At 33.1% G+C, this 26,992-nt stretch overlaps 3 protein-coding genes across 3 annotated transcripts; 1 reads left to right on the forward strand and 2 right to left on the reverse strand.

The window, feature by feature from the left end:
• Positions 1–3,036: 3,036 nt before the first annotated feature.
• Positions 3,037–8,027, reverse strand: LOC132271166 (uncharacterized). Its single transcript, XM_059772461.1, has 5 exons — positions 7,699–8,027; positions 7,278–7,410; positions 5,933–6,177; positions 4,868–5,039; positions 3,037–4,089 (listed from the first exon to the last, which is right to left on the reverse strand). Exons 1-5 carry the CDS (start codon positions 7,818–7,820, stop codon positions 3,910–3,912), a joined length of 852 nt encoding a protein of 283 aa, XP_059628444.1. The 5' UTR covers positions 7,821–8,027; the 3' UTR covers positions 3,037–3,909.
• Positions 8,028–11,006: 2,979 nt separating this feature from the next.
• On the reverse strand, positions 11,007–17,719 carry LOC132271167 (iron-sulfur assembly protein IscA-like 1, mitochondrial). The gene is made up of 3 exons (XM_059772462.1): positions 17,463–17,719; positions 14,330–14,447; positions 11,007–11,451 (listed from the first exon to the last, which is right to left on the reverse strand). The coding sequence occupies exons 1-3, from the start codon at positions 17,659–17,661 to the stop codon at positions 11,358–11,360; spliced, it is 411 nt and encodes a 136-aa protein (XP_059628445.1). The 5' UTR covers positions 17,662–17,719; the 3' UTR covers positions 11,007–11,357.
• A 1,396-nt stretch (positions 17,720–19,115) lies between these two features.
• Positions 19,116–22,553, forward strand: LOC132271168 (ferredoxin, root R-B1-like). Its single transcript, XM_059772463.1, has 3 exons — positions 19,116–19,269; positions 21,640–22,146; positions 22,358–22,553. Exon 2 carries the CDS (start codon positions 21,648–21,650, stop codon positions 22,113–22,115), a length of 468 nt encoding a protein of 155 aa, XP_059628446.1. The 5' UTR covers positions 19,116–19,269; positions 21,640–21,647; the 3' UTR covers positions 22,116–22,146; positions 22,358–22,553.
• The last annotated feature ends 4,439 nt before the right edge of the window (positions 22,554–26,992 follow it).

Here is a 26,992-nt window from a genome sequence, read left to right on the forward strand (position 1 = left end):
TATTTTAATTTAAAGAAAGTGGATCTCTAATTATATTTTTTTGGTCGGTCATTTTGAGGCGGTGAACTACACCTAGTCAAATCATAATGTAATCAAATCATATCATAAAGTGCCGAATGATTCGGAGTATTGGAAACGCTTTCGTAGTCCAGTGATTGATTTGCTCCCCATTGTCCTTGGAAGCTCCACTTCAAACCTTTTCAATTCTAACTTCTAATCTAACATTGCAATAGTGACGGGTTATATGTAGTAATTATATCATGAAGTGGGTAAGGAGAGAGAGAGAGTATCATGGCAAATACTAATAGGACCCCAGTTCTTTGGGTCCTTTTGGGCTTTAGGGGTGGTCCTTGGGGTTTTGCTGCAGACTCTGGGCTTCCTACTGAGGGCTTGGCTAATAAATATGGATACGGGACATAATTCAAATGTTAGGAAGTACGGGTACAACACGATACGATATCTCAAATGTTACGAAATACGGATACGAACACGGATACAATACGACACGATAGGAATACAACGCTATGAAAAAAAAAAAAAAAAATTAGGACACAAACATAGACACAGCATGTTTACGACAAACAATAATAATTTAACATTTTATTATATATAGAAAAGCTCATTTTTATTCATTTTATCCATATAATCATGAATGAAAGCACTAATTTGGAATTTAGAATTAAATGTTTGTTATTTTAAATTTTATATTATTTTTTGTATTAGTCCATAATATATTTTAAATTGCATTGAATTTCTTTCTTCTAAAAAAAATAATTACAAAATCACCTCGTCGTGTTCTGAAAGTGTTCAAAACGTGTCAAAAATAAAATATTCAAATTTCAAGACACTTCTAACCGTGACTGACACCACCACAACACCCCTTGGTGGAGTGTTCGTGCTTCATAGGTCAAATGTAAGGCTTTACTATAAATTTCAAAAAATGAATAATGGTATGAATAGAATACAGTAATATAAAATTAATAAATTATATTTTTATATATACAAAAATAAAAATTAATATTATGTTATATATATTGTTATTAATATTTTTTGTATAACATATTATTAACAAGTAAAATAAGAGTTAAAGAGTCATATTAAATCATTTGTATGGATAAATACTAAATCGCACATATATCTAATTACTTCTTTTCAATTTTTCTTAACAATTATATTATGATATTTTTATTTAAAAAAAATATATATTTTAATGTTTAAAACTTGTTAAAAATGTGTTCGGAAGTATCTAAGAAGTATCGGATAAAGTATCGGTGGCAGAAGTATCTGAGAAGTGTGGATGTTAGAAATAATAATAATAATAATAATATAAAGATATATAATTTAAAATTATAAGTACATTTAGGAAGTATCGAAAGAGAATCCAAGTAGTATGGTATGCTCAATTTTATTATAGATATTTTGTTGTATAATGTTTTCTTTTTTAAAAAAAAAAATTCCATTTAAAATTATAAGGAAAAACTCATTTCAATAATGTGAAAAATTAAAAATTATAAGGAAATGTGGTGTATTAGAGAGATGATGGATTCTACAAAATATATATGTGTGTAAAAATTGGTAGATTTCAGAAGATTTCAGAAGAGTAGATAAGAAAAATGGTAGATATTTAGTTGGATAGTTTTAGAAACTAAAACTTAAATGGTTCTAACACATCATAATCGTCGATTAAAAAAAAAATTGTCTATATAAAGGTAAAGAGAGTATAATTTCACAATTAACTTCGTTTCTAATCACTAAAAATTTAATATTAAAGCAATGATGATGTGATTATATATTGTAGAGGCAAAAATTATATAGATACATTAGCAAAATTAAGCATTTCACATAACTCCGTCTTTAAATTATATCAAATCACTCTGAAAAAATGATCTAATATTTATTATGTAGTGGATTTTCAATGTGAACAGTATTGTTAGGCAAATCCACTAGGCCTCTTAATGTGTTACGCCCACTACTTGTTCTACCAACTAAGAACAGGTACAGAGCTAAGCTAAGGAAGGTACAGAGCTAAGCTAAGGAAGGCTTGAAAGGATTGGAACAGAGCGGCCTCCAAGGCGATTTATTTAATATTATGTACAATTTATAAGAAAAAAAAGAAAAAATAATAATAAAATCCAAACTATTTTACAACCAATCATGTGTTTGATTTAATTTTCACAATATATTAAAATTGAATTAAGTTATAGAGACCTCTATTTGTACATCTCTTAATAATATTTTAAAATACCACTCACCCCCTAACTATTTATCGGTAATAAGAGTATTCAAAATGCAAAAGTTAATTTTTAAAACTTATGCATGTAACAATTATGAATCAAATTTGTATCTGTATTCAGTCCAAACAAAGTGAATGGAGCTTTGGCACAAATAATGTTTTACAAGTTTTGAATATAGCCGAGGTTTAAAACAATGATTCTCAGCTATTACATGACAACCATCTAAACCCATGTATTTAAACCCCTGTTAGTGTAGTTATTATATACTACCATACCTTCTTTTAGTAGCAACAAAAATAATAGAAGAGTCGATCAATTTCATTTTTATGTCTTTTTATTGCAAAGAAAGTGTATTCCTCAGAGGAATTCGCAATAATGCAATGATTAGAATGGTACTTTTACAACCCCTGATAATGTAATAATGATCAGGATAAAGACACAAAAAATTAAGAAATAAAATAAATAATAGCAACTTCATAATTTCTCCAAAACCTTCACCATTTTGAAATTTCATGCTAAACTAAAACCAGACGTAAACTAGAACGGAACAAAACAAAACCTTTAAAAGCTTTTAATTTTGTCATAGTTAAACCTCCAAAAGTTTCAAACTACCATAATTGTAGAGAATATTCTATAATGTTACAGAGATTCTAAATATCTGTAGAGAATACAATATTCTATAATTGTAGAATTTTGTAGGGTTGCAAAAATTAATGTTTGGGAAGTTCTAGTCAGAAGTCATTTGTAGCTACCAACCTCCCAAAGTGAGAATGGTAAGAAGCTACAAAAATGAATAACTATATAAGAGAATTTTAAATAAAAATCGACAAAAACTTACACAAATCTTTAATATAAAATTTATACATACCCTAAGTTGATGGTTGAAGCTAGTGAAAAATGAAACATATCAAAATAATTTAAAAAGGTCACTCCCCCACCTTATTGTTATGCCAAGGAGTATGGCTCTTAAACCAATTGTAACGGTGGGTGCTTTGCGATTCAATCCAAAAGTTCAAGTGAGGTTAACACCCAATCCATATATACCCATTCACTTTTTGATCCGGATCAAATGTGGGACAAGCTCCCCTTGTTACAACAACCATCTAGCAGAATTGATTAGCATTTCTCTCATCCAGAAATACAAACCCTTTAGCTCATCCAGAAATACAAACCCTATATGCCGACTTAGAGCATGCCCTTCCATCCAGAAATCCATCCTAATGAATGGAACTAGGGTTGGCTTACTTGCTGCTTCCAATGAATTTCCATGCTATTCCATCCCACCCTTAAGGCGGAAGTCAAAGAAAGCAGAATCACCACCACCCTGAAATGGAAGGCAATGATTCTAAGAACCCACTTTCTTGTAATCAGCCAGAAAATTTTGTACTTTCATTTCAACAATAAGGGATTCGGCTGATGCAAATAATAAATTCACCCATGAAGGGCCTTCCGTTCTGACAAGTCTATGGCAGTGTCTCCTATATTTTAACCTTGCCTGTTGCAAATGGTCACCGGACAATCAGGAGACCTAAGCCAAGAGGAGCTGGAATGGGAATAACAAAATTGATATTTATGACACTGTTATGGTTAACTCTATTGCCGGGAGCTTGCTTTTTTATTTCTGACCAACTATAGCCCTTCAGCTTTTAATATATCATCAGGCCTTCTTCCTACATCAGTGCCGTCCACCTACACTGCTCAAGACTGAAATGAGTTCGTTTACTGTTTGCAACATAAAACCTACACTTGGAAGATGAAGACCCAAATGGTACTCCTCTTCGTCAAACTGCAGTCGTTTTAGTGTTTTCTTGTAACTCTTGGTGGCAGTCCTGGGGTGACCCTTAGCAATGCATACCTGTGGTTTCAAGACAAAATTTGGAAGTGAGGCACTCATATGGCAAAGCAAATGTAGGAGACACAAATTTCAAACAAAAACTATTCATTGCCCTCCCCCCAAAAAAAGATTTGGGGGGCAGGGGACTAAAATGTGCTCCAGTGGTCCAATGTCAACTTGCTTCATTGGCCTAATAATTTGCAAAGAGAGCTCCAAATTCAAGTGAAAGAAATCAAGTTCAGAATCCTCAGCTAAGCTAAAGTACAACTACCGGTTAGTCCTTTTTTTGCATGAGTGCAGTCTGACAATGAACCAAGAGTGACGACAGCAACAATAAATGGTGCCTATGCCAAACAATTTGGAGTCAGTGTCACCTAGGAGACATCTTTTATTTAAAGGTTTTGCTATTTTTTAATTACTAGGAAAAATCTCACACACTAATGTTACATAAAGGCCATAAATGGACCACAAGCCACCCTGATGTATGTTGTGCACCTAAAACTCTCAATGATTAGACACCCATTGCTGTCTGATTCAAATGGCCACACATATCAATGTCAACTCAATGTGAGATTTGAGTGCATAACACAAATGACAAGGGCAATGGAATGCATATTGTGATGACCTTCACAAGAATAGCTAGTTTCTAGTGACTTTTCTAGTTGCTGCTTCCCAGAGCACATCTTAAACTATCAGAAGGGAAAAAACACTCACTCTAAAACACTCGCGATTTCACGAGCCAGTAAGTCAGGGAAGGAAAAAGTTGGAAGGAAAAAGAGAAGTCATTGAAAAAACTAACCAAATGCCCTTTTGCCAGCTCAAAAAGCCAAAATCTCCAATCCTTCAGTTCTTCCCCATCAACTTCAACAAATATATTGGTCCAGTTAGTGTGATGAAATACCACATGATCCAATCTATACCCAACTCCAATCCCCATGGCCTTCACAAATGCTTCCTTCAGACACCAATATCTGTAGAAGAAGTCTACATTTGTCAGACAGAGTTGCTTCTTCATTTTATATTTAGTAAAAAATATCACATATTTGCACCCACTTACATCTAAATGCACCAAAAACACCTAGTACATCAGTAAATAAGAAAATGCTATACACATTATTCAGCTGGAACAATGAAAAAAAAAGAAAAGAAAAGGAAAAGATATGTTATAGAGCATAACTCAGGAGAAGAGCCAGAAAATGTTTTGGGAGGGAGTGAACAAAATGTACCTATTTCTTTCTTAGAATTTTTAAATTAATGTCTCTTGAAACTAAAATAAATCTTTTTAATCACAGTTTGTCTAGAAAGAACCCACGAATATAAACCACTGTTAGTGTAGTTATATTATTACTACACCTTCTTTCTGTAGCAATAAAAATAATAAGAGTGTCAAATTTCATTTTTAAGTTTCTCCTCACTTTTTTATTACAAAGAAAGTGAAGTATTTCTAGGGGATTCTAATCCTTGTTATTTAATCAGATTCCAGATTCTAACTGTGGCGAAAACATATATTTATTAGAAAACGCCCGTCTACATCCTTTAGATTTAGTCCATGGTGAAGGTTGATCTCAGGTGGAAGGTTACAGCCATTTTGTTCAATGATTTCATTATTTCGTCATCCACTATCTTCCCCAACTACCAAAAGGGACCAAAATATAAGCTTATAGATATTTGGGACTACTCAATCCATTTTTGGACTACTCCATCCATTACACTGTAACATGATTGGATAAAATAATTACATCAATAAAATTTTGCTGAAATCAGAGTAGAACGGACGAAGGGGTCAAATAATAAGAAATAAATATAATAATTTAAGTAAAATAAATTTCTTTGAATTGAACTACGAGCTGTATATCAATCTTACCTGTAGAACTCATTTAACATTCCATCACAAGTGTCGGCATTAATAATATTATTCCATTCCAAACTTGAGAAGTATGATGAGAAGTTCTGAATGTATTCTTGAATTGTCTCTCTCTCGGGAATGAAGTGTGAAACAATATCCAACCCCACGAGGCATACTGGTTCAGAAGCTATTGCCACGTAGTCACCATGATGGGATGCATTGAAGTTAAAATTTGGAAATTCCAAGTTCACGTTATCGCATTCCTATAAAAGAAGGACCATACATAAATATCATAAGCAGGTTTACAATTCAAAAAATTACGGCAAGGTTGGAAAGCACATAAGAAATTTGCAATAGTACATTGACTAGAATGATACTTTTACAACTCCAAACAATGTAATGATCAGGAGAAAGAGACAAAAATTTAAGAAATAATAGCAACTTCAGAATTTCCTGAAATGTCATGATTTTGAAATTTCTTTTAACATCTTAATCACTGTGGATTTCTATTACTGTGTAAAAGATAAAAAGCTTTTCATGTTAAACTAAACCCATAAGTAAAATAAAACAAAACAAAACTTCCAAAAGTTTCATACTAACATAATTGAATATGATTGTATTCAATCCAAATTTTGATCAATGTCTACAAGATGTGCATTAGTTATGGACATGGTGGAATGCTCACATGAAAGTAAATCCTAAGTCACCAAGGACCTCCATGCAATGTGGATTCAGCAAGGAGGATGACAGTCGTACATATCCTAAAAGTCATTTGTGTTGGATAATTAGGATAGTTTGTACAATCTGCTTAGTTTCAACCTTGCAAAACGCCTACAAACAGAAGAATTTTGATGTCTACATTGGTTCCTAATCGGAAGACTAAACCTGCAATATCAACAAAACTAACACGCTTTCATGCCTTCACTATCCAGCTGCAGGTTGAATTACAACCCATCCTCATTTCAAATTTCAGCTACCCAATCTTAAATCTTCTTCCTTTTTGTTTTCAATGTGCATCTGTAATGACCTCAAATATTTTACCCAAATATTCAGCCAAATTAGTGTGAATTATAAATATTAATACAGCTGAAAATTTCCTAAGAATATGCTACTTTAGCTCAATTGCTAAGCCAAAACAATAAAAGGGTAAAAAAAATTCATCCAAAATAATGCACAATTTCGATTCAGAGGACAGCTAGTGAACATCAAAGTTGGCTAATCAATCACACATAGTCACAGAATATGGAAACCATTTTGTAACCTACCACACTGGAACTTCGAAAACAAATACATGCCTTCAATGGATGAAAAATTCAAGAACAAAAAACCAAATACTCCGTAAATATTGAGCTTGGGATTGTACCAGATAGGGTTTGCCCTCAGCAGTGCGTTTAATGACAATTTCCTCAAGTGGGATTCCCAACACTTCATGAACAAGAGCATACTGAAGCAGCTTACTCACAAGTGCCCTTTTTCGATCTTCCAGTTTCACAAATCTTCCAAATAACAATTACAAAAAGGTTCTTCAACACCCTTTAGATAAATACCCAATACACTAACATCAAGTGCCCATCAAAAGAAAATAATCATAACCCAAAATTGCAAATACACATCAAATATATACAAATATTCCAAATAACAATTACAAAAGGTTCTTCAACACCCAATATAGTAACATCAAGTGATCATCAAAAGAAAATAATCATAACCAAAATTGTGCATAGAGAGATATTATATATATGTGCGTGTGTGATTGTTTGTTTATTATATGTGAATTTGCTGACCTGGTGATAGAGGAATGCTCGTGTGGAGGAAGAAAAGAGATGGCGAAGAAGAAGTCTTGGGGAGAAGGGTTCCACTCGGATATGTCAACTAACCATCTCCGTACGCCTTTTTCTAACTCCATTTTTATACAACAAAATGAAAGCTTTACTCTCGCATGTCACTGGGTCTAGTGGTTGTTGCGGAAAAAACATTCGTAGGAGGAGAAATATATGTGTGTGTGTGTGTGTGTCTGTGGAGAGATAAGAGTGGCCGCCGCCGGCCGGCTGGGCTAACTATTTACTTTTCAATTTTTTTTTTTTGTATTCATTTATTTTTGGGAAATTCAAGCAAGTATTAATTTTTCATGGGATATATATATATATATATATATATATATATATATATATATATATATTGGCAATGCAATACGTATTTTTAGAAAACTTTCAACATTTACTTGATAAAAAAAATTAGAGTGCATTTTGTTGAATAGTATAATAAACGTCGTCTCACTATGTACCTTATGTAATTAATTTTTCAAACTAAAATTTTAGAAATAAAAAATAATTTGATTGTCAATATAAATTATAATTGTAAAAATGTTCGACTGTGGTTTTTTTATATATAAAAAATTAAATTATAAAATCCAAGAAAGACATGCAAAGAAAATCCAAACAAGCACAAAGCTCATGGCACAAACGAGAAAACCACACTAGGCAGAGAAACATTTGAACTTTAACACAACAAATTTTAAAAATAAAAAATAAAATAAAACCATTTAATTGACTAAAAATTAGTCGGTATTTTTAGAGTAGGAACTATATAATACTCTTGCTATTTTAAAAAATTGTATAGGAAATCGTATTAGACTTTTTTTTTTCTTTCTTTGAAGATAGTATTAGTACTAGATTACACGGTCTTTGATATTAAAAAATATATCAATTGATATCTCTTCAATTTATTTAATAAATGAATGATATTTAATTAAATGAACCGTGTATGTTAAGATATATCTTCGTATATCTATTAATAAAATAAATATTTTAAAATGTAATTTTGATTAAACCAAGACTATTTGATTTCGTTTTTTAATCTTTTCTTATGCCAACAAAAGAAGAGGGGGTATATTGGACATAGTCCATTTTGTAATGAGTCATGTAATCAACTAAATCAAAAAAAAATAAAAATAAAAAATAAAAAATAAAAAAAGCTCATTAGGATCATGCTAGCTAATGATTGCAATCCATTTACTTATAATTTATATTTAACCAAATTGTATCGAATTCCCCAGAACTATCACTTTGTAGAAAAATACCTCTCAATTATCAACTCAAAAATAAAAAAATAAAAACAAGAACTCCAATACAATTAAAAGGTGACAAATTGCACTTCAAAACCTAACACCACCAACTCCAGTACACTTGCATCAAATCCACGCGTCAAGATTTGAGACTGGTAGACTAGTGAGAGACTACACTTTCATCAAACTAAATGCAGAGGGTCTGCAATTTTATCATTATTATTTTTATTTTTATTTACTTGAATGTGAGATATTACACTGAATTTCAGGAAATTCGATAAAATTGCTTGAATCTTCCTTATGTTCCAAAAATTACACCACCATAGTCAATCTCCCCTATCACCGTGACATCCCTGTAAAGGGGTTAATGCTTGATTATATTACTTTTGTTTAATAATAATATTTTGCCAAAAAAAAAGAGTGGAATTTCAACTTTTTTCACTGCTTGATGTAATATTTTTTTTATTTTTTTTTTGTCTTTTGACCAACATTATCAATTAACAGAATTAACAGAGGGAAGTATTTGTCTATCAAGATTCATTTTTATTAAAAGGTGACCCCAATGTGATTTAAATTTTAAATTTTATCGATTTCGTACTCTTGTTTTGGGACTTGTTCTCGCTCAGCACCATGTGACAAAGGCCAACACTTATAAACTTGTGAGCCACGAAGTTGGCGGCAAGCTCTGGACTGATGGTTTAGGTATGCAGGTGGCCTAACAAATGCACTAGGAAGCAAGAAACACGACAATATGCTATCTTCCATGATATCCTAACAGAAAATTAATCATATTAATAGACGTCTTTGCCACCACGGCATGGTGATACATTGGTCACCGAAAGGTACAACAACCAATCTAATACTATATCAGCAAGTTTTTGCTGTCTTTTTACCTAATCCCAGCTTATAAATTGGTCATACATGCTTACTAACATCATCTGTGTGTCGAGAGAGGTTATCTAATGAAGTATGTGAAGATTCACAAGTGCAGGCTAGACCAAGATGAGACATGCATCATGCCGGAATCCGGAGACCGGAGCCAAAGTATCGTCAACAAACAGTCTAACCATGACATCAATAAGGTGAAAGGGCTTATGGATGTCATGCAGAGAGTCATTGCGACTAGAGGGCAGAAACAACGATCACCCGGTGTTGCTAACAAGGATGGTGGTGATCAGTTTCAAGTCGAACCAGAGAGGTCTGAATCGTCATCTGATGGTAGAATCAACCAGAACACAGCAAAGCAATCTCATTCCAGTGGATAGACAGCATCGTTGCTCCAGAAAGACCATGTTTAGGATCCACCATGTCAGTCTCAAGCCTTGCGACTGTTTAAGAGATCTGAAATGTTTCTTTCATATCTTGTGTGTGTGTGTGTGTGTGTGTGTGTTGATAAGTTGTAATGTTTCTCTCAACTTATTACTATGTAAATTCTCTAAAAAAAATTCATGTCATCTATGCAATATTAACTCTGTTTTTCCACATAAGTCTAATGAAGAAATATCAATGCAACTTCTACCAAGGAAAGTAAAATCCTAAACTTGGGGAGATAAAACTCACCAATAATTTGAGATTCCCATATCCAGTTAGGCACTGCAGGTTTGCTAGTTGATTCATCACTAGTACCATTATTTTTTTTCGATAACCGGAGTGTATCCACGGGACCCATGCAAAGTGATCCCTCCACACGAATGGGGTAAAAGTTCGAACTATGTCCGAGGTCGTAACCCCCAAGGAATTGATCGCACTCGAGAGGATTTGAACCTAGGACTTAATGCTTCAAGAGAGCCAACCCCTTGGGGTTTACTAGTACCATATTTGATCCAACCACTTTCATGAAAATTTTGAACTAATACCAGCTCACCTCATACTCTTCAAAGAGTGTCTGCCATATTGTTAAACCTTCCAATTCCCGAAAAGGCCCATCACAGTCTGGCAAGCTCAAGCATCTGCGTTTTGAATGTTTCTGCAATAACAGATTAGATTGAACAGAACTCAAATGGGCAAGAAAATTATCTCTCATTCACAAAAGGGAAGGGGATTTTCTGTATTCATATATTAACATTGAGTGTAATGTAAATGTACATCCCTAGAACAAAAAAGAAAACATTTTACAAGAGAGTATTTGAGGAAGCAAACTGAAAGGCACCACCTTAAACATAATGAACATCTACATCACAGTCACCAACAGATTTCCGAAAGACAAACTCAGTAAGCAAGTCATCCTCGGTCGTCTATAAGTCATAAAATTTGTTTTCTTTGCAAATTAGACATATGTAGTCAATGTTTATGTTATCTTAAGTACACGGGTTGTTGAAAGCATTTATTCAATTACTGCAAACTTATCATATTTATGATCCTGAACTACCACCGGGCCGCTTAGCCACTTTTTGCACTACTGCTTGTTGTCAAAAAAGATTCTCCACAGCCGCACTGGCCTTTAGAATTCGGATTGATAAATATGAACTCAGATCTGCACATAGAACCAATAGGGATGTAAGAATCCATCAAAGCAGCATAAAAATATAATGTAGAAAGCAAAAACCTAGATTTATGTCACTTCAGTAAGAGTAAAGATGGCAAAGGAGAAATTTTATAGCAACCAAATCTCATAAAGCTTTTCCTCTATGCCGGAAGTTTACTGAATACTAGAACCATATTTTTAAATACAAGTGTACAAAAACTTCAAAATCAATGTTGGCTGCTTCTAAAAAGTAGCATCAACTTTTAGATTTTAAGATGATACAGGAATTGAAAATTCTCACTTTTAAAATGACAGGCCAGGTGTAATATCCTGAATTTTAATTAAGTTATTTAGTTGGTAACAAGTGTTATGGGTCATTTAATTTTAGATTTATTAGATCGAATGATGAGTACATTGAAAAATGTAATAAATGTTATGGTGCATTTTGTTGGTCCAAGTAGAGTACCCTTGTGAGTCCAACTTGGATAAAATATATTAATTGGGATGTCGCAATATATAAAGTTGTGATAGACCATGAAAATATAGGAAGGGAAAAGAACTTGAGATAATGATAGACTTAAGGGCTCAAAAGAAAATACTGATTTTAAGTAATGGAGTAATATAGAAATTGACGTAAGTAAAAAGATAAAGAGAGAAGTGAGAACTTAGAATATTATACAAACATTCAGTATGGGTACTGGAATTCTCTAAAAGTATATAAATATATATATATTCATATAGATTAGCATATGGGTAAGCTTGCCTGTGAAAAAAAACACATGCTGGTGTGCATGTGAGGCCATATGTGGACTTATATGTTACACCTCATTGTATAGGTGTCATCCCAATTACTCATGTCCATGGAACGTTATATATACAAATATATACCATATAGTCTCCTATGTCTCTAATAGTATACAAAGTAAAGAAGTGAGAGAGAGAGAAACGGCCAGAAGGGGGGAGAGAGAGAGAGAGAGAGATTTGGTTAGTGAAGAATATTATGCATGCAAGTATATGCATGTGAAGGAAGAGAAGAAGAGCCGAAAAATTTTAGATCACGCAGCCAGTGATGAAAATAAGGAAAAGAAAGAAGAAAAGAGATATTGAAATTGGGGGGGAAAAAAACTTAAAAGAGATAGGTTCCCAAATCCTTTTTTTTTTTTTTAAATACAAAATAAATTGCAGAGAAATTTATAGTTTTTAATAATGCTATCCATGTGAAAATATAAATTTTAGTTGTGTTGCTAATTCTCTTTGTTAAAGCATGAGACGTGGTTGAAAAGCTTATAAGATTTTGAACATGGTGTTGTGATGAAAATCTGAACTGAAAACTGTGGATTAGCACTACATTCCACTTGACTTAGACTTGTTCATTTCTTTTGAAAATTTGAGACAACATAGTACACTGATGTATGAAGTTTTAGCACTTGGTTTGACTTAATTTCATTAAAAATCGAATTACTTATGAATTTCTGAAGTTTGCTTGGGACTGATTGTGAGACTGTTTTACACAGCAGAATTTTTGCTACTGTTTTGATTATAAGTGATCAGTTTTATGAAGTTTTTCAGTGATATTAATTTCTAATATTATGGTATGATATGCTAGCTTTCAAATGGCTTTGGTTTCATGCAATTTGGATTACTATACTTGTTTTGACAAATTTATGAATAAAATCTGTTTTTGCTGAGTAAATTACGGGACAGCAATATTTTTTAATGTTTTTATATCATATCTAAGTTTTATATTTAACAATGAGATTTTGGGAAATAAAAGTGGACCATATATGGTATGTTCAGATTTCTACTGTCAAGAAATATGAAATACGTGATTTATATGGTAAATTTTCTAATATGAGTATGGTGGTGGAAAAGAGAACAGCTTGTTCATGGAAATGGTATATGGATTACGTACTTTGGTATTGATTTTGTCTCTCTACTACGCATCTGCCTAGCATAAAATAGGTAGGGTAAGAGTTCCCCTTGGGTTGAAAGACCCTAAACGGCAATGTGTTCACGGTCTTAGGGTGCAAGCTCCTAAAGTCGAAGGACGGGGGCGGTGGTCCCAGGAGGAAGCCCCTAAAGACGCATAGGGTACACAGTGTTTTGAATGGATATGGGATTTATTATTTTTCTGAGATCCTTATACTTGATGAAATATTCAGTTTTATGATTATATTTCATGATTATATGCTTTGAATATATTAATAAGAAATGAGTTAAATTTGGAAATGATATGGGATTACAAGTTAATTAATATATTAATGGTTTATTTGGTTATATATATTTCAATCTAGTCCAAGATGTTCGGTTCGTTTATCTAAAATCGTTAAAAAACACTCTTTTCCTACTATTGTTTAAAGAAGTTATTTTTGGATACTCTTTTCATCACACTGAGAACCTACCGGGCTCGTTGAGCTCACCCTATTTTTCTAATATTTTCAGGTTCTAGTTCAAACTTCGAAGGGAAAACTGCAGGAAATAAAGATAAGACGAAAGTAGGAAGCTTGGTGAGTTATCTTGTGATTGATTCGAGTCTGTATTTTATGGTTTGGAAATCATGGTATTTTTATTAAATGGTGGCTAATTCATGTGCCTGTGGGGAGCGAGGCGTGACACCATGCAAATGATGAATCACCTCTAAATACTCATAATTAGAAATTAACCAATATAACTATCTAGAATCCAAATCATGGTCAAATGAAACCGAGGTGTCATCAACTGCATTGTTTAAAAGGGATAATATAACATTCTGAACGTCAAGATTGATGATCATGTGACCATACACCATACTTCACTAATGCATGCATGCATATTAACTCAGGTTCTGTCCATAAATGAAATCGACAAAATCATAACCAGAACAATTTATGGTAAATGTTGTCCATACCTGAGTTTGTCATCAACAAAATCCATCTTTGTTCCAATGACATGCATTAGGGCCTTTGGGTCAATCAATATCTTCACTCCTTTGTCTTCAACCAACTCATCAAACTTCTGTTTCTCATCTGTATATTTAAAGTATCAGCACAACAAGAGATTTTATAATCTATAAGCTTATAACAGTTCCACTTTGCTAACTAATGGAAGAAATAATTATAGCAGAGAAACATCTAAATTGTGGAGCATTGAAGCAATTTCTAGCATACTAGCGTAGAGTCTGGTCATCAATATATTTACACAAACAGCAGCACATAAATTTAAGACTTTGGAGCACTCAAAACAGACAACATAATGCTTGTAATGATGAGACAAAAAGAAGCGAAAAGTAACAAAATGAAAATATGTGTGACACAAAATTAACCAGGTGAACGAAATTTTGTTAATGACAAAAGCGACAGAAAGGATGCTTCTACCAAATGGTTCAAATGCTACAAGGTGGAACTAAGATCAAGATATATAAATAAGTAGGGCTTTGTTAATGACAAGAGAACATATTTGTAGACTTAGTAATGCAGTCTGATTGTCAACAATAGATGATTCAGAAGATGAAGAAACGGGATCAGATGTTGGGAATGACAACAGTCTGTGGTATCCAAATGCATCTTGACCAACCAAATACGGTCATATGGGGTGGATCTAAAATAACAAACTGGACCCAATTACCAAAATGAAAAGAGCCGGGTAGAGAATTTAAAGTTGCACAAAGGTGGGCAAAAATGTAAAATGCAAAATGCAGCGTTTTTAAGGAGACAGAACGTTTACAATAGCATGAAGATGGGTAATAACACAGCACAGTAGAGCATTTCACAAGCAAGGAAGGGCTGCCAATCGGAACATGGAAAACATGAATTTGCAGGTTTACAATGCCGAATGAAACAAGAGAGAGTTCCATTTCAGTAGATTGTAATAACAAATATATATATATTTAATAGTGTATTTTCATTAAATAATAGATTATAAATTAATGAGAATGATAACATAATAATGAAAAACAGGAATAAGAAATTAAAATATAAAGTGAAACTGTAGCCAAGCCTAGGGGATATGGACTCGTTAAAAAAGGAACCTTGACAAAAAATCAGGGTTTTTTCTTTACGTAGTCGGTTTGCACTAAGAAGAGAAAGGAAAAGTAATCAAGGGCAAGCTATAGTTATCATCAACTCTAGATAGAAAAATCAAAGGAAAGTGATGATATGCCCTAACTACAATTTGTAGCCACATACTACTAGTAGTTTTTCTTAGGCATGTCTATGAATTTTATGATCAAATGGTGATGCAGCAAGGTTTAGACAGACTATGCCGTGACTTTTGGAGAAAGATGATTTCTAAATGGAGATAATCTTGGACCATGGTGTATGATTTTGGCGGGATTGAGGATCATTTTACAGGATTGTGTGCAGTCTAGTCTAAGCTTAGAGGTTAGCCATAGTTTATGAAAGTTTAGGTTTTGGTTGAGTCATGAGTTAGTAACAAAAATAAGTTAAATTAACGGACTATTGTGGTCCTATAATAACGAAAATGAAGTTGTCCACTCATAAGGATTATTATCTTGTTCGTCCACTCATAAGGATTGACATCAAGATAATATTTAGTGGAATCAATGACATAATGCGATAATGTTATTTCTTCAGTTTACACATCACATGGCATGTTAAGCTTCATTAACTTATGAATTATCATTACCATTGTAACTGCGTTACCTGCGATTTACATAATTCATGTCATCAATTGGTTAGATCATTTCTTATTGGGCTATCCAAGCTCACTCTCTTTCCCCCACACTTTAGGTAATTGCGTAATTGAGTGCTTGAAATGCTAGAGGAGCTATCACAACAATTCTTTAGCAATATTTTATGTTCTTAGTTTGACGTCATTATATTAATGAAGCCCATATGTAGTGAGAATGACTAACCTCAATTATCTTCAGCAATAAATAATTTTTCAAAGGATATAAATTCTAAAATTTTACTATGTCTTAGTTCCTAAGATACTATCAACTATATGTTGGTATCCTTGTTAATATTATTACCTAAGTTCCTAACATACTATCAATGCAGTGAAATTGTCTTGTTATAGACATGTTGGGCCTCTATAGGTAAGGCTGGACCATAGGGCTTTTTTTATTGTTCTTTAGGATTATTGAGAAAGGTTCGGTAAGTCAACCTCTTCCGGCGTTCACCATGCCTTGATATTACTTCAATGGATCTGCCTACCATATATAGAAAAAAGAGGTAACTCCCAAGCTAGTGAGCAGGACTCTTTAAAGGTCATGATTAGAACAAAGCTAAGGTATACTGCTGAAGAGAGAATTGGAGATGAGGTAATGTCTATATGCTCTTATAATAAAATTCTAAATTCAGATATAAGACCACACGACCAACCTTCCAAACATCCCTAGTTAACAAGGAACAACAATAATTCATTTTAATTATTTCCCCCAGCTCGTCTTACATTTCTACAAATTTAAAGTGTGATTAATTATGATTAAGAACAACAATAATTCATTTTTTTCTTATTTCCCCCTGCTCGTCTTACATTTCTACAAATTTAAAGTGTGATTAATAAAATGACTTATCAAAAAAAAAAGAAAAAAGTGTGATTAATAAAATGATTCACCGTTTAACAATTATATTATGATAAATTTCCCAATTTATCCTACATAATGCTCCACCAACAATATAGTAATCAGAATATCAGATAATACTCATGATCAAAAATGAAACTATTCCATTTTTATTTATTTATTTAGTAAGTGGCAAATAAGCTACACAGCAATACAAACTTCCAGATGAAATCACAACAATTCTAAGCCATCATGCAAACAAAACAAATATAAAAAAATAACACATTTTCTCAGGAAATGAGAATTTTATTTAACAGAGGATTACGATATGTATCCTAATTTCATCGTTATTCAAAAACACACATGTAATATTTAAAATACAGCATATGCCAAATTTACATCAATTATAATTTTTTTTGCTTTCCATGTAAATCCGGTACAATTTTGTGCAGTCAAAACACAAATTTTCTACATGAATTTATAATCATTGATACACAACCATGCATTAGGAAATAACCTGCATAATTGAGGGTGTAGGATAAGCCGTTGCAACCACGAGCCTTGACGCCGAGCTTGAGGAAAGGGCGTTGGCGCTGCTGTAGGAGTTGGCGTATCCTATCGGCGGCGGCATCCGTTAGGGCTAGGGCTTGCCGGCGAACGGCGGGTCCGGCCACCTTAGCCGCCGCCGCCGCCCTAGATGAGAAAGACGATGCCATCTCTCTCTCTCTCTCTCCTTTCTCTCTCTAGAGGGAAGACGTTGAGGGTTGTCTGATTATCTAGATGGGACGCGTTCAAAGTGATTTATAATCCCAGGCCACACTTTTAGGCCCGCAAGTTTTTTTTGGGCCCGATACAGGTCTCAAGGCCCAAATTAAAATAGGGGATGCTCATCTACCCTACTTATTGTGAGGATTTGGGCCCAACTCAATTAAGTAGTTAAACACCTCACTAGATTTGAATTATGGTTGGTAATTGGTTATTTGAATTATGGTTGGTTACCCATTGTTAGGCGCGATTTTACTTTTAAAAAATAAATAATATAATTTGATGAACAATATTTAGATCCTTATTAATGAGGATGTACTTCATCTTTATTGCTGATGTGGACTAATAACAAATAAATATGTTCTCTTTAATTACAATATTAGAGTTGATAAGTTAAATATTTACTGAGACCTAAATATTAATATGTATATTTTTTCTTTTTGAATTTATAATTCAAAATAATGAGTCTAATTGTTATCGATCTATGTCAACTATCAGAATGGAGTACATCTTTATCGATAAGATCCGGACAAGGATTCTCTCCAGCGAATGAAAGGTATTGCACAAAATTCAGTGGTTAAGATTGAATTGATAAATATGACCCATTAGTGATGGTACAATCTTAATTAATAAATTTTGTGTAGGATTTTTTTTGCACCGGAGAGGATCTTTGTCTATAAAATTCGAGTATTGTCGTACAAAATTGTCCAACCTCTGAAGTTGATATATCTTTTTGAATCATTAGGGGTGCAAGTGGGGTAGCCCAACCTGGGCCAAGAAAACAAATTTATACGAACTTGTGAAAATCAAAGAAAACACATAACCATCAATGGTTCCACAATATTTAAGTATATGCCCAAGGAAGGAAAATGGTTTCTGCACAAATAATTGTCCTAGGGGAAAATAAATAAATAAAATGAAAGCGTGTATGGATTGTGTGTATATTATATTTATAAAATAGATTGAATTGGGTTGAACCACATTTGCACAAATTTATTCATAAAACTTTCAAGTTTTAAATTTATCATTAAATTTGATGAACTTTTAAATTTTTATATGATTTTGAATTAATAAATTAACGAGTAAATCAAAATCAATTCAATTTTCAATATTTCCTTGATAAACTTTTAGGGCAAGTTAAAAGAACTTAATTAGATAAATGGTGGGTCCACAATCAAATTCAGAATATTATTGACTATATATTGGTACGCTTGTTGTGCTTTTTATTGAGTGGGTTAATTTTATTAATGTATACAATATTACAATAAGAAGAAATAATTTTCCCAAATTAACAATATATATATATATAATTGACTTAAAAAGTGCTTGACAATGTCATAATCAACCCCACGCGGATCACGTGATTAGGACACCTAACTTTGTTTCTATTCCTCGTTGCAATTAGCTCCAACCTCACTCGCCGCCACGATGCTTATACATATACCATCACACACAAAACGATTTGCACTGAGTTAGGGCATAATAACAACTCGGTCTCTTTGTTTTTCACGCCCTCTCTCTCTCTCTCTCACAGTCGAAGCTTCAAATCTCTCGCCTTTGTAAGATCTCTCTGTTGCCCTTTTTCCATCATTGATTCGATTTTTTTTTTTTTTTTTTTTTTTTTTTTCTTTTCTAGTGGGTGATTTCCTTAATGTCTTCGCTTAATTTGTGTTGTATTGCAATTTTTTTTTTGTTTGAGTTTGGTTGTTGTTGTGTGATCGTATCTAATGATTAATCAGTGTTGATGTGTATGGGTGATTATGGATTTATGGGTCATTTCTGTTCGATCACTTTGTTAGGTAAACGCTTATGTATGAGTTTATTTAGTTCTTGAACTATAAAAGGCAGGTTTTTGTGCTTGAGTCCATTTTATTCCTTTATCTGATTGTTTTTAGTTTTCTATCTCTCTATACATAATATCTGGATTGTATTTGTGTGTTGTGTTGTGTGGTACACAGACCCATATACATAAGAAAAAATACAGAGTTTCTATATATATTATATTAAACCGAAATAGTTCCTTAATTTATGAAATATAATATGTTAATTATTAGAACTTTTAGAAAGAAGGTTTTTCTCTTGAGTTCCATTTTGTTCCAATATGTCATCATTCTGTTTGTGTGTGCGGATTATGTGTTTTGTGTCGTTTGTGTACATACATATGTATATATGAACATGAAAGTATAGATAATGATAATAATAATTGAACTGAAATTGTACCGCAATTGTGATGATGTTGTAACAATCATTTATGCATCCTACCAGTGGCTGTTGGATTTTTTAGTCCCAACAGAGCTGTGATCTTGTTTATTGATGTTTTGAAGATTTGGGTCGACGTGGTTTGGTGGAAAAATCTGCTTTAGATATAGGTTGAATCAACTTATGTAATTCTTCTAAATAAAAGAATTATTATTATTTTATTATTTTTAATTCAGTACTTTACTACTTAAAGGTTCTTTTATTAGCTTATGGTTGTATGAATAGTGGTATTTTTAGCTGATTTTATTTATCGTTAGGTATGTGAATCTCAATTTACTTCCACAATTATGTGAACAACATTGTGATGTTGTCTTCTAAAACAACCGTTTGCTGCTGTCAAATTTGTTCAACAATATGTGGACTTTTGTTATTTAAAATAAAATTGTCTCCCTTGAACTTGAAGGCGTTACTGATCGTGTAAATTTTTAAATAGAATTCACAATGATATCTAATAGTTCGGTTGAGTAAGAAAATGCGAGTTTTCTGTGATATAAGATGCTGGCTTGTTATTTGGGCGGTAAGCATTCTGGGCTTTGAGTGGAAATATGATGTAGGCTAGTAGAGATACCTATACCCAAATTATACTTCTTCTACTCTTAATATTGACTGTTTAAATACATATTTGTTTGGATATTTTTCAGTTTCTATATTAGCTTTTTCTCTCTCACACATAATAAACATATCCACGAAAAAAGTTTGTGAACTTCGTATTTTTGTGTTTTTTTTAAAAAACAGAGAGAAATTAGCAAGATTTGTGTTAACAGGGTAACAAGAAAAGGAAAAAGAAATTAGCAAGGTTTGCAATTAGTACCGAAAGAGTAAAAATAAAGAGCAAGCATTTTCTACCAAGAAATAGCAGCAAATACTCCTTTGGTCTTTGTGGTTTTGCCCATTTCTATTATAACAGAACTCATGAACAATAAAAAACAATCTTTTAGCTCTTTGTTTGAATTAGCTTAAAAGGTCCAATTTCTACAAGGAGTTATCAAATAAAATTTATAAAATAGATCAGTCTATTGATATTATTAGTTTCTTTCTTTTAGTTAAAAGGGTGCATGCGTCTTAATAGCATCATATCTTTGTTAATGTTAGTGTCACAATGTTTAGAAAAACGGTATTTCTCATTCGACTGCAGCTGCCTGGTATTTTCAAGTGCCCATAGCATAAACCAATTAAACTTGGTTCCTCTTTGTCACCCTCCTAAGTTATTATGATTGCAGTTTCTCCAAGGTATTGGGATTTTTTTGAATATGTAGAAGCAGTTCACACAATTTTTTGGCCAGTTAGTTTTTCTGATGGTACCGTCCACCATGAATTAAGGTTCTACACGTGCAGTGGCTCTTGGGACTCTGCCGTGTAGAACCTTAATTCACTAGATATACAATAATGTTTTTGCTATGAGTGAAACAAAAATTCACCTTATTTGATACGATAGACCTACTGTGGTATCACTTCCATCAATCTATTGAAAGATGGAACCTCTAGTGTGGAGTTGAGAACCCTACCTTGGTTTTCTCACCCTATACTGAGCATTTGTTACCTTGTGCATAAAGCCAAATGATGGCCTTGGCACCATCCCAGTGTAGTGATTGTTTACGTATTTCATCATTATTTCATCTCTAAGAACTAATTCTGTATTACTAAATCAAATATCTTTGCATGGGCTTTAGGTTTAACCATGTCGACTGTGAGCATTCCGACCGTGATCATTCCTTCACCTCGCATGTTCAAAAGTGCACCCCCAGCGACATCCTGTGCCTTGATAAAGAGTCCATGGTCTTTGGGTTCTGTGAAGAGTGTTTCTAAAGCATTTGGCTTGAAGTCTTCTTCCTCCTTCAGAGTATCCGCAATGGCAACGTACAAAGTGAAACTGATTGGACCGGAAGGCGAAGAGAACGAGTTTGATGCCCCCGATGATGCGTACATCCTCGACTCAGCCGAAGCTGCAGGACTAGACTTGCCCTACTCTTGCAGGGCTGGTGCCTGCTCTACATGTGCCGGTCATATGGCGATGGGAACAGTGGACCAATCGGATCAGTCTTTCCTGGACGAGAAACAGATAGAGAGTGGATACTTGCTGACTTGTGTCTCATACCCAACTTCCGACTGTGTGATTCACACCCATAAGGAAGGTGAACTCTACTGAGTGATGAAATGGGATAAACACCCGTCGCTAGGTAAATCTTGCTACTACTTTTGCCATATCAAGCATGAGAGCTGTTTGCATTTTGTGTTTGGAACGATGTTGTTTGCCTATTTCTCTTTAGTTCTAAGTTGATGGTCTTGTGTCCTTCAGAGTTTTAAAGCTAAAAATGCCCAAATGCACTTATTGTTTGCTGAACTATTTAGTGGTACTGAATATGGGGATGCCCTTCTGCTTGTGTCCAGATTGGAGTAAACAGGGTGAGTTGAACTGATTGCTACATTTTCAAGATGACGATGACAGACGATAACGACAACCATCTAATTGCTACATTTTGACCTGGAAAGGGCACTTATCTAGTTTGTTTAGAATCGCTGGTGATTGTCTTAAATTTCAGAACAAAAATGCTGTTTTTGATGAAATTGGACTTTATTACTCTTATCATTCATTTTATATATATATATATATATATATAAGCACTTTCATAATCATGCTTCCTCTCCATGCATGTTTATTTGATGAAAACCAAAGAAGCCGAGTCTTTTATTGGACTGAGTTGAGACAGTAAATAAATTGGTCAATTTATTTGCAGTTCTGTATGTGAGGAGCTGCCGAGCTTATGAATGGGTTCATGCATCAATCAGATTAAACGAACACAAGCTTTTAAGTTCCAAGTTGAGAAATGTTTTTTTTGGGTGTGTTTGGATATATGGAATTAAAGCTTTGGAATTGGAATTTATGGAATTTGAGGAAATTTTAATTCAATTTTTACCGTTGTTATTTTTAAAATTTTATCAATTCTAATTTTAATTCCATGTAATCAAACACACTTTTAGGAAATTACTTTAAAGAGTAAATTGCACTAACACTCTTCCAGATTTGGATTAAAACAACTTGGGTGGTAAATTGCACTTGTACTCTTCCAGATTTGGGTAAAACAACTTAGGCCCTTTTAGGGCAATGACACTCAAGTTTGGTAAATTAAAGGGTAAAGTGCAAAAAAAAAAACCTCCCCCCTTACTATCATATATGGCATATCAGTCCCTGTGTGGTAAAAAAAATTTCTTATACTATCAATTTGGTGTGATTGGGTTCCTGGTGGTGTAAAATGACGATAATACCCTCACTTAAGTTAAATAAATTAATGATTATAAATATAGGTCATGTAAAATGATCATTTTGTCTAAATTTGTATAAAATGTGGTTTGTTTGGCAGAAGGATAATATTAACTTCAAATTGAATAAAATTGGGATAACCTAAACCTAAATATAACTAAATCTAAAAGCAAACATGCCCTTTCATATTTTATAATATAATTAAATTTATCATTTATATATACATATATATATATCCATCGCTATTCTGGTTCTCAACTCCCCCCCCCCCCCCTCCCCCCCCTTCTCTCTCTCTCTGTCTCTGTGCAACTGCAAACTACAAGAATCCGAAGTTCAAACCCATATATTTTAGTTTATCCATCTGCTGCAAGAATCAAAAGTTCAAAACCCATATCGGCATATCATTTCATATTGTTCAAAAAATCAAAAGGGATATCTTTCTGTTTCCATCGCCAGCTGTTCCAGTTTGGGTTCGCCGTTCGCAAGCTTCAGCTACTATTCCAGTTCGGGTTCAACAAGTGACCATTGATTCCGGCGAAAGCCAAGCTGCATTCCGCGCTCCTGTGAACTGATCGACAGCAAGCTTCACGGCCTGCTTGCCTTCTCCGGTGACAAATCAGTGAACTCATCGACTTGCATTCAACTACGATGAACAAAAACGGCGAGCTCTGTTTCAGTTTTATGAGCTCACTGTTGCGTTTTTGCAACGATGGGCCTAGGTAGCGTGGACACGTTGCCGAACTGAAGTGGGTTTCGCCGAAGAGGAATGCACCGAACTGACATGGGTTTTGCAGAAGCTTGGAGCTCTCCGGAACTGGCCAGAGTGGACTTCACCGGAACTGGGTATAGTCTTGGTAGGAAATACTGATAAACATTACCTTGTTTATACTGCTAATACTCTTCAGTTTAAAAAAAAGAAAAAAAAGAAAAGAGGAGATGGAGATCTAAAGTAGTTCTCTAGCTGCTAAAGTTTAGTATAGCCTGTAAACTATAATAATTCGTGTTAAGCCATTAATCACAAATTTACATGAATCCCATATCTTAGAACTTCATGATTTTCACATATCTATAATGCATAAATAAATACTAGTTAGATATAAATACCTCGATTCACGATATCAATTCTTGTTGAGATTAAGTCCAACGTCCAGATCCTTTGGCCACGAACTAATCTGCAACTCTGATCAACAGGCAAAGGTGGAAACTAGTTTCTCTCTCTTGGCCTTTTGCACACATAAAACTTTTACGTGTTGTTTCATTAATTGTACATAATTGATGGAGTATATGCACTTTTATAAAGGCAGAGAGAGGACCAGTTTTCCTTCTAGTAACATAATTCTACTTTCCATCAAAGTAAAGAATAAGAAAGGAAAACACTTCTCCAATAAGTAATTACCAAAAAGGTAATTATAAGTTGACCAAAAATAAATAATATTAATTGATATCTATTTACTTACCCACCAAGTAATATGTCACATGTCCAAATCATGTGGATCACAATTAAATAAATAATCTTACATTCTCCCACTTGGCACATATGATAATTTCTGTAGTGCTTTAGTAAAATAGTCATTAATGTGCACCATAAATCAGATTAACTTATTAAATTGGTCATCATAAATACCATGGTTAATAAATTACCAATGCGAGGCATGGCGGTTATATATTCTTAAATGACACAGTCCCTTCCATATACCACAACATTAGTAATCTATTCAACATAGTCTATAAATGAGAAATATCAATAATGATCTAACAATAATGTCTTTTCCAAGACTATTTCTATTACCACTTATTAAAGTAATACGTACATGTACATTAATTAATAGGAAATATCAGAAACACATTTAATCAGCGCAAAATGTCAAATATATATAAGCACTATTTAAGCAATCCACAATTAAAAAATAATCATCATTGACTACATTTAAGACCCATTCTTTCAACATGTTCTATAAATGTCTTGGATGGTAGTCCATTCATTAATGGATTGCAATCATAAGTTGTGTGCTTATAATTTCAATAGACATTTGTTGTTTCTAAATATCTTCTTTAATGATAAAGTATTTCAACTTTAAAATACCTATCATTTTTCATACAAGAAGATCAACAATTGCAGCATAAATTTTCAGCAATCTGAAAACGGTACCCATAACTCCAAGTCCTGAAATAAATTCTGCAACCATAAATTATAGCCTCAAAGCATGCTACAAATTAAAATTTCATAATAGACAAAGTAATCATAAATTACTTTGCACTTTTTCATAATATTGTTCCTCCAACCAAATCTTCTAGAACTCTTTTAATATATGCTTTATGAGATAATTCTAAAAACAAATCAATGTGATCTATAACAAAATATTTCTATTCCTATCACATAGGATGCTTCATCCATATATTTCATTTCAAAGTTCTTAGAGATAACTTTTAGTTTCATATAATAAACTAAGATCACTACTAACAAATAAAATATCATCAATATATAGAATCAAAAATATAAACTTACTCCCACTAATCTTCTAGTATATACATTGATCAACAGTGTTTTTCTTAAAACCAAAAGAAATAATGGTATCATTAAACTTAATATACCATTGTTAGGAAGCTTGTTTAAATCCATATATTGACATCTTAAGTTTACGGACCATGAATTCTTTACCCTCTAATATGAAGTCTTCAAGTTTTTCCATATGGACTTCCTCTTATAAACTCCTATTCATAAAAATTGTATTCACATCCATTTAATGTAACTCTAAATCATAATAAGCTATTAATGCCATAATATTTTAAAAGATTCCTTCTTAAATACTAGAGAGAAGATTTCTTTATAATCTCTTCATTCATGACACTAATCCATTTAGTAAAATCATTACTGTTAATGGCTTGTGAATATGTAACCGGATCTGTATATATCTCACTATATATCAAAATCAGATTCTTGCAGATATATCACATAGTCATCCGGAATAGCAGATCTCCTTTCTCTTTGAGATCGTCTTAATGTTATTCCTTATGATTCTTCTACAATCTATTCATTAGTGACAATCTCATTATAAAGTTGTTGATCATTTAATTGTTCTTCGTTGTTATACGGTTCAACAACTGAAGGAACAATTATTTCCTTATATGTTATGGGTAAAGATATTTGTACCCTAACTTCTGAAATGATCAAATTCTTATTTTTATCACTCCCACTGATTTCACCATTCTTAATAAATCTGACATTACCGGTTTCAATAATTATCGTACTATGTTTTGGATAGTAAAACTTGTACCCTTTAGATTACTTAATATCCACAACATTATGGGTAACGAGGAATTACTTAACATACTCCTAACCAATTCCATAAGAGTACGATTACGCCTTACAGCTACACGCTTCTGCTGTGGCATGTATAGCAAAGTGTATTGAACACAAATGGCATACATTTTAAGGAGTTTAATAAACGGTTAGAGTATTAACCTATTTCATCATACTTTACATAATATTCACCACCTCTATATGACCTTATGATTTTCACTTTCTATCTAGTTGTTTTTCAACCTCATTTATGTATACTTCAAGAGTACCCACTGCTTGAGATTTTTCATACAACAAATAGATATATCCATAACGTGAAAAATCAACTATAAAGGCGATAAAATACTTTTCTCCTTCAAAAGATGGAACATCAGAAGGTTTACAAATAATTTCAAGAAGCTATGTACTTAATGTGACTCATTTCTTTGTGCGTTTAATTTGTCTACCCTTAATACAATCTACA

Source organism: Cornus florida, unplaced genomic scaffold, assembly GCF_030987335.1.
Source record: "Cornus florida cultivar Cherokee Brave unplaced genomic scaffold, ASM3098733v1 CherokeeBrave_3.0.0_Hap2_Chr08, whole genome shotgun sequence".
In the NCBI taxonomy this organism is placed as follows: Eukaryota; Viridiplantae; Streptophyta; class Magnoliopsida; order Cornales; family Cornaceae; genus Cornus; species Cornus florida.

Coding starts and splice junctions, on each gene's coding strand:
- LOC132271168 (XM_059772463.1), top strand. CDS start 21,648: ATGTCGACTGTGAGCATTCCGACCGTGATCATTCCTTCACCTCGCATG.
- LOC132271167 (XM_059772462.1), bottom strand. CDS start 17,661: ATGGCATCGTCTTTCTCATCTAGGGCGGCGGCGGCGGCTAAGGTGGCC. Junction 14,448..17,462: donor CTACACCCTCAATTATGCAG/GTTATTTCCTAA, acceptor TTAAATATACAG/ATGAGAAACAGAAGTTTGAT. Junction 11,452..14,329: donor TTTGTTGATGACAAACTCAG/GTATGGACAACA, acceptor TTCTATGTGCAG/ATCTGAGTTCATATTTATCA.
- LOC132271166 (XM_059772461.1), bottom strand. CDS start 7,820: ATGGAGTTAGAAAAAGGCGTACGGAGATGGTTAGTTGACATATCCGAG. Junction 7,411..7,698: donor GAGCATTCCTCTATCACCAG/GTCAGCAAATTC, acceptor GTTATTTGGAAG/ATTTGTGAAACTGGAAGATC. Junction 4,090..4,867: donor AGCTGGCAAAAGGGCATTTG/GTTAGTTTTTTC, acceptor TTGAAACCACAG/GTATGCATTGCTAAGGGTCA.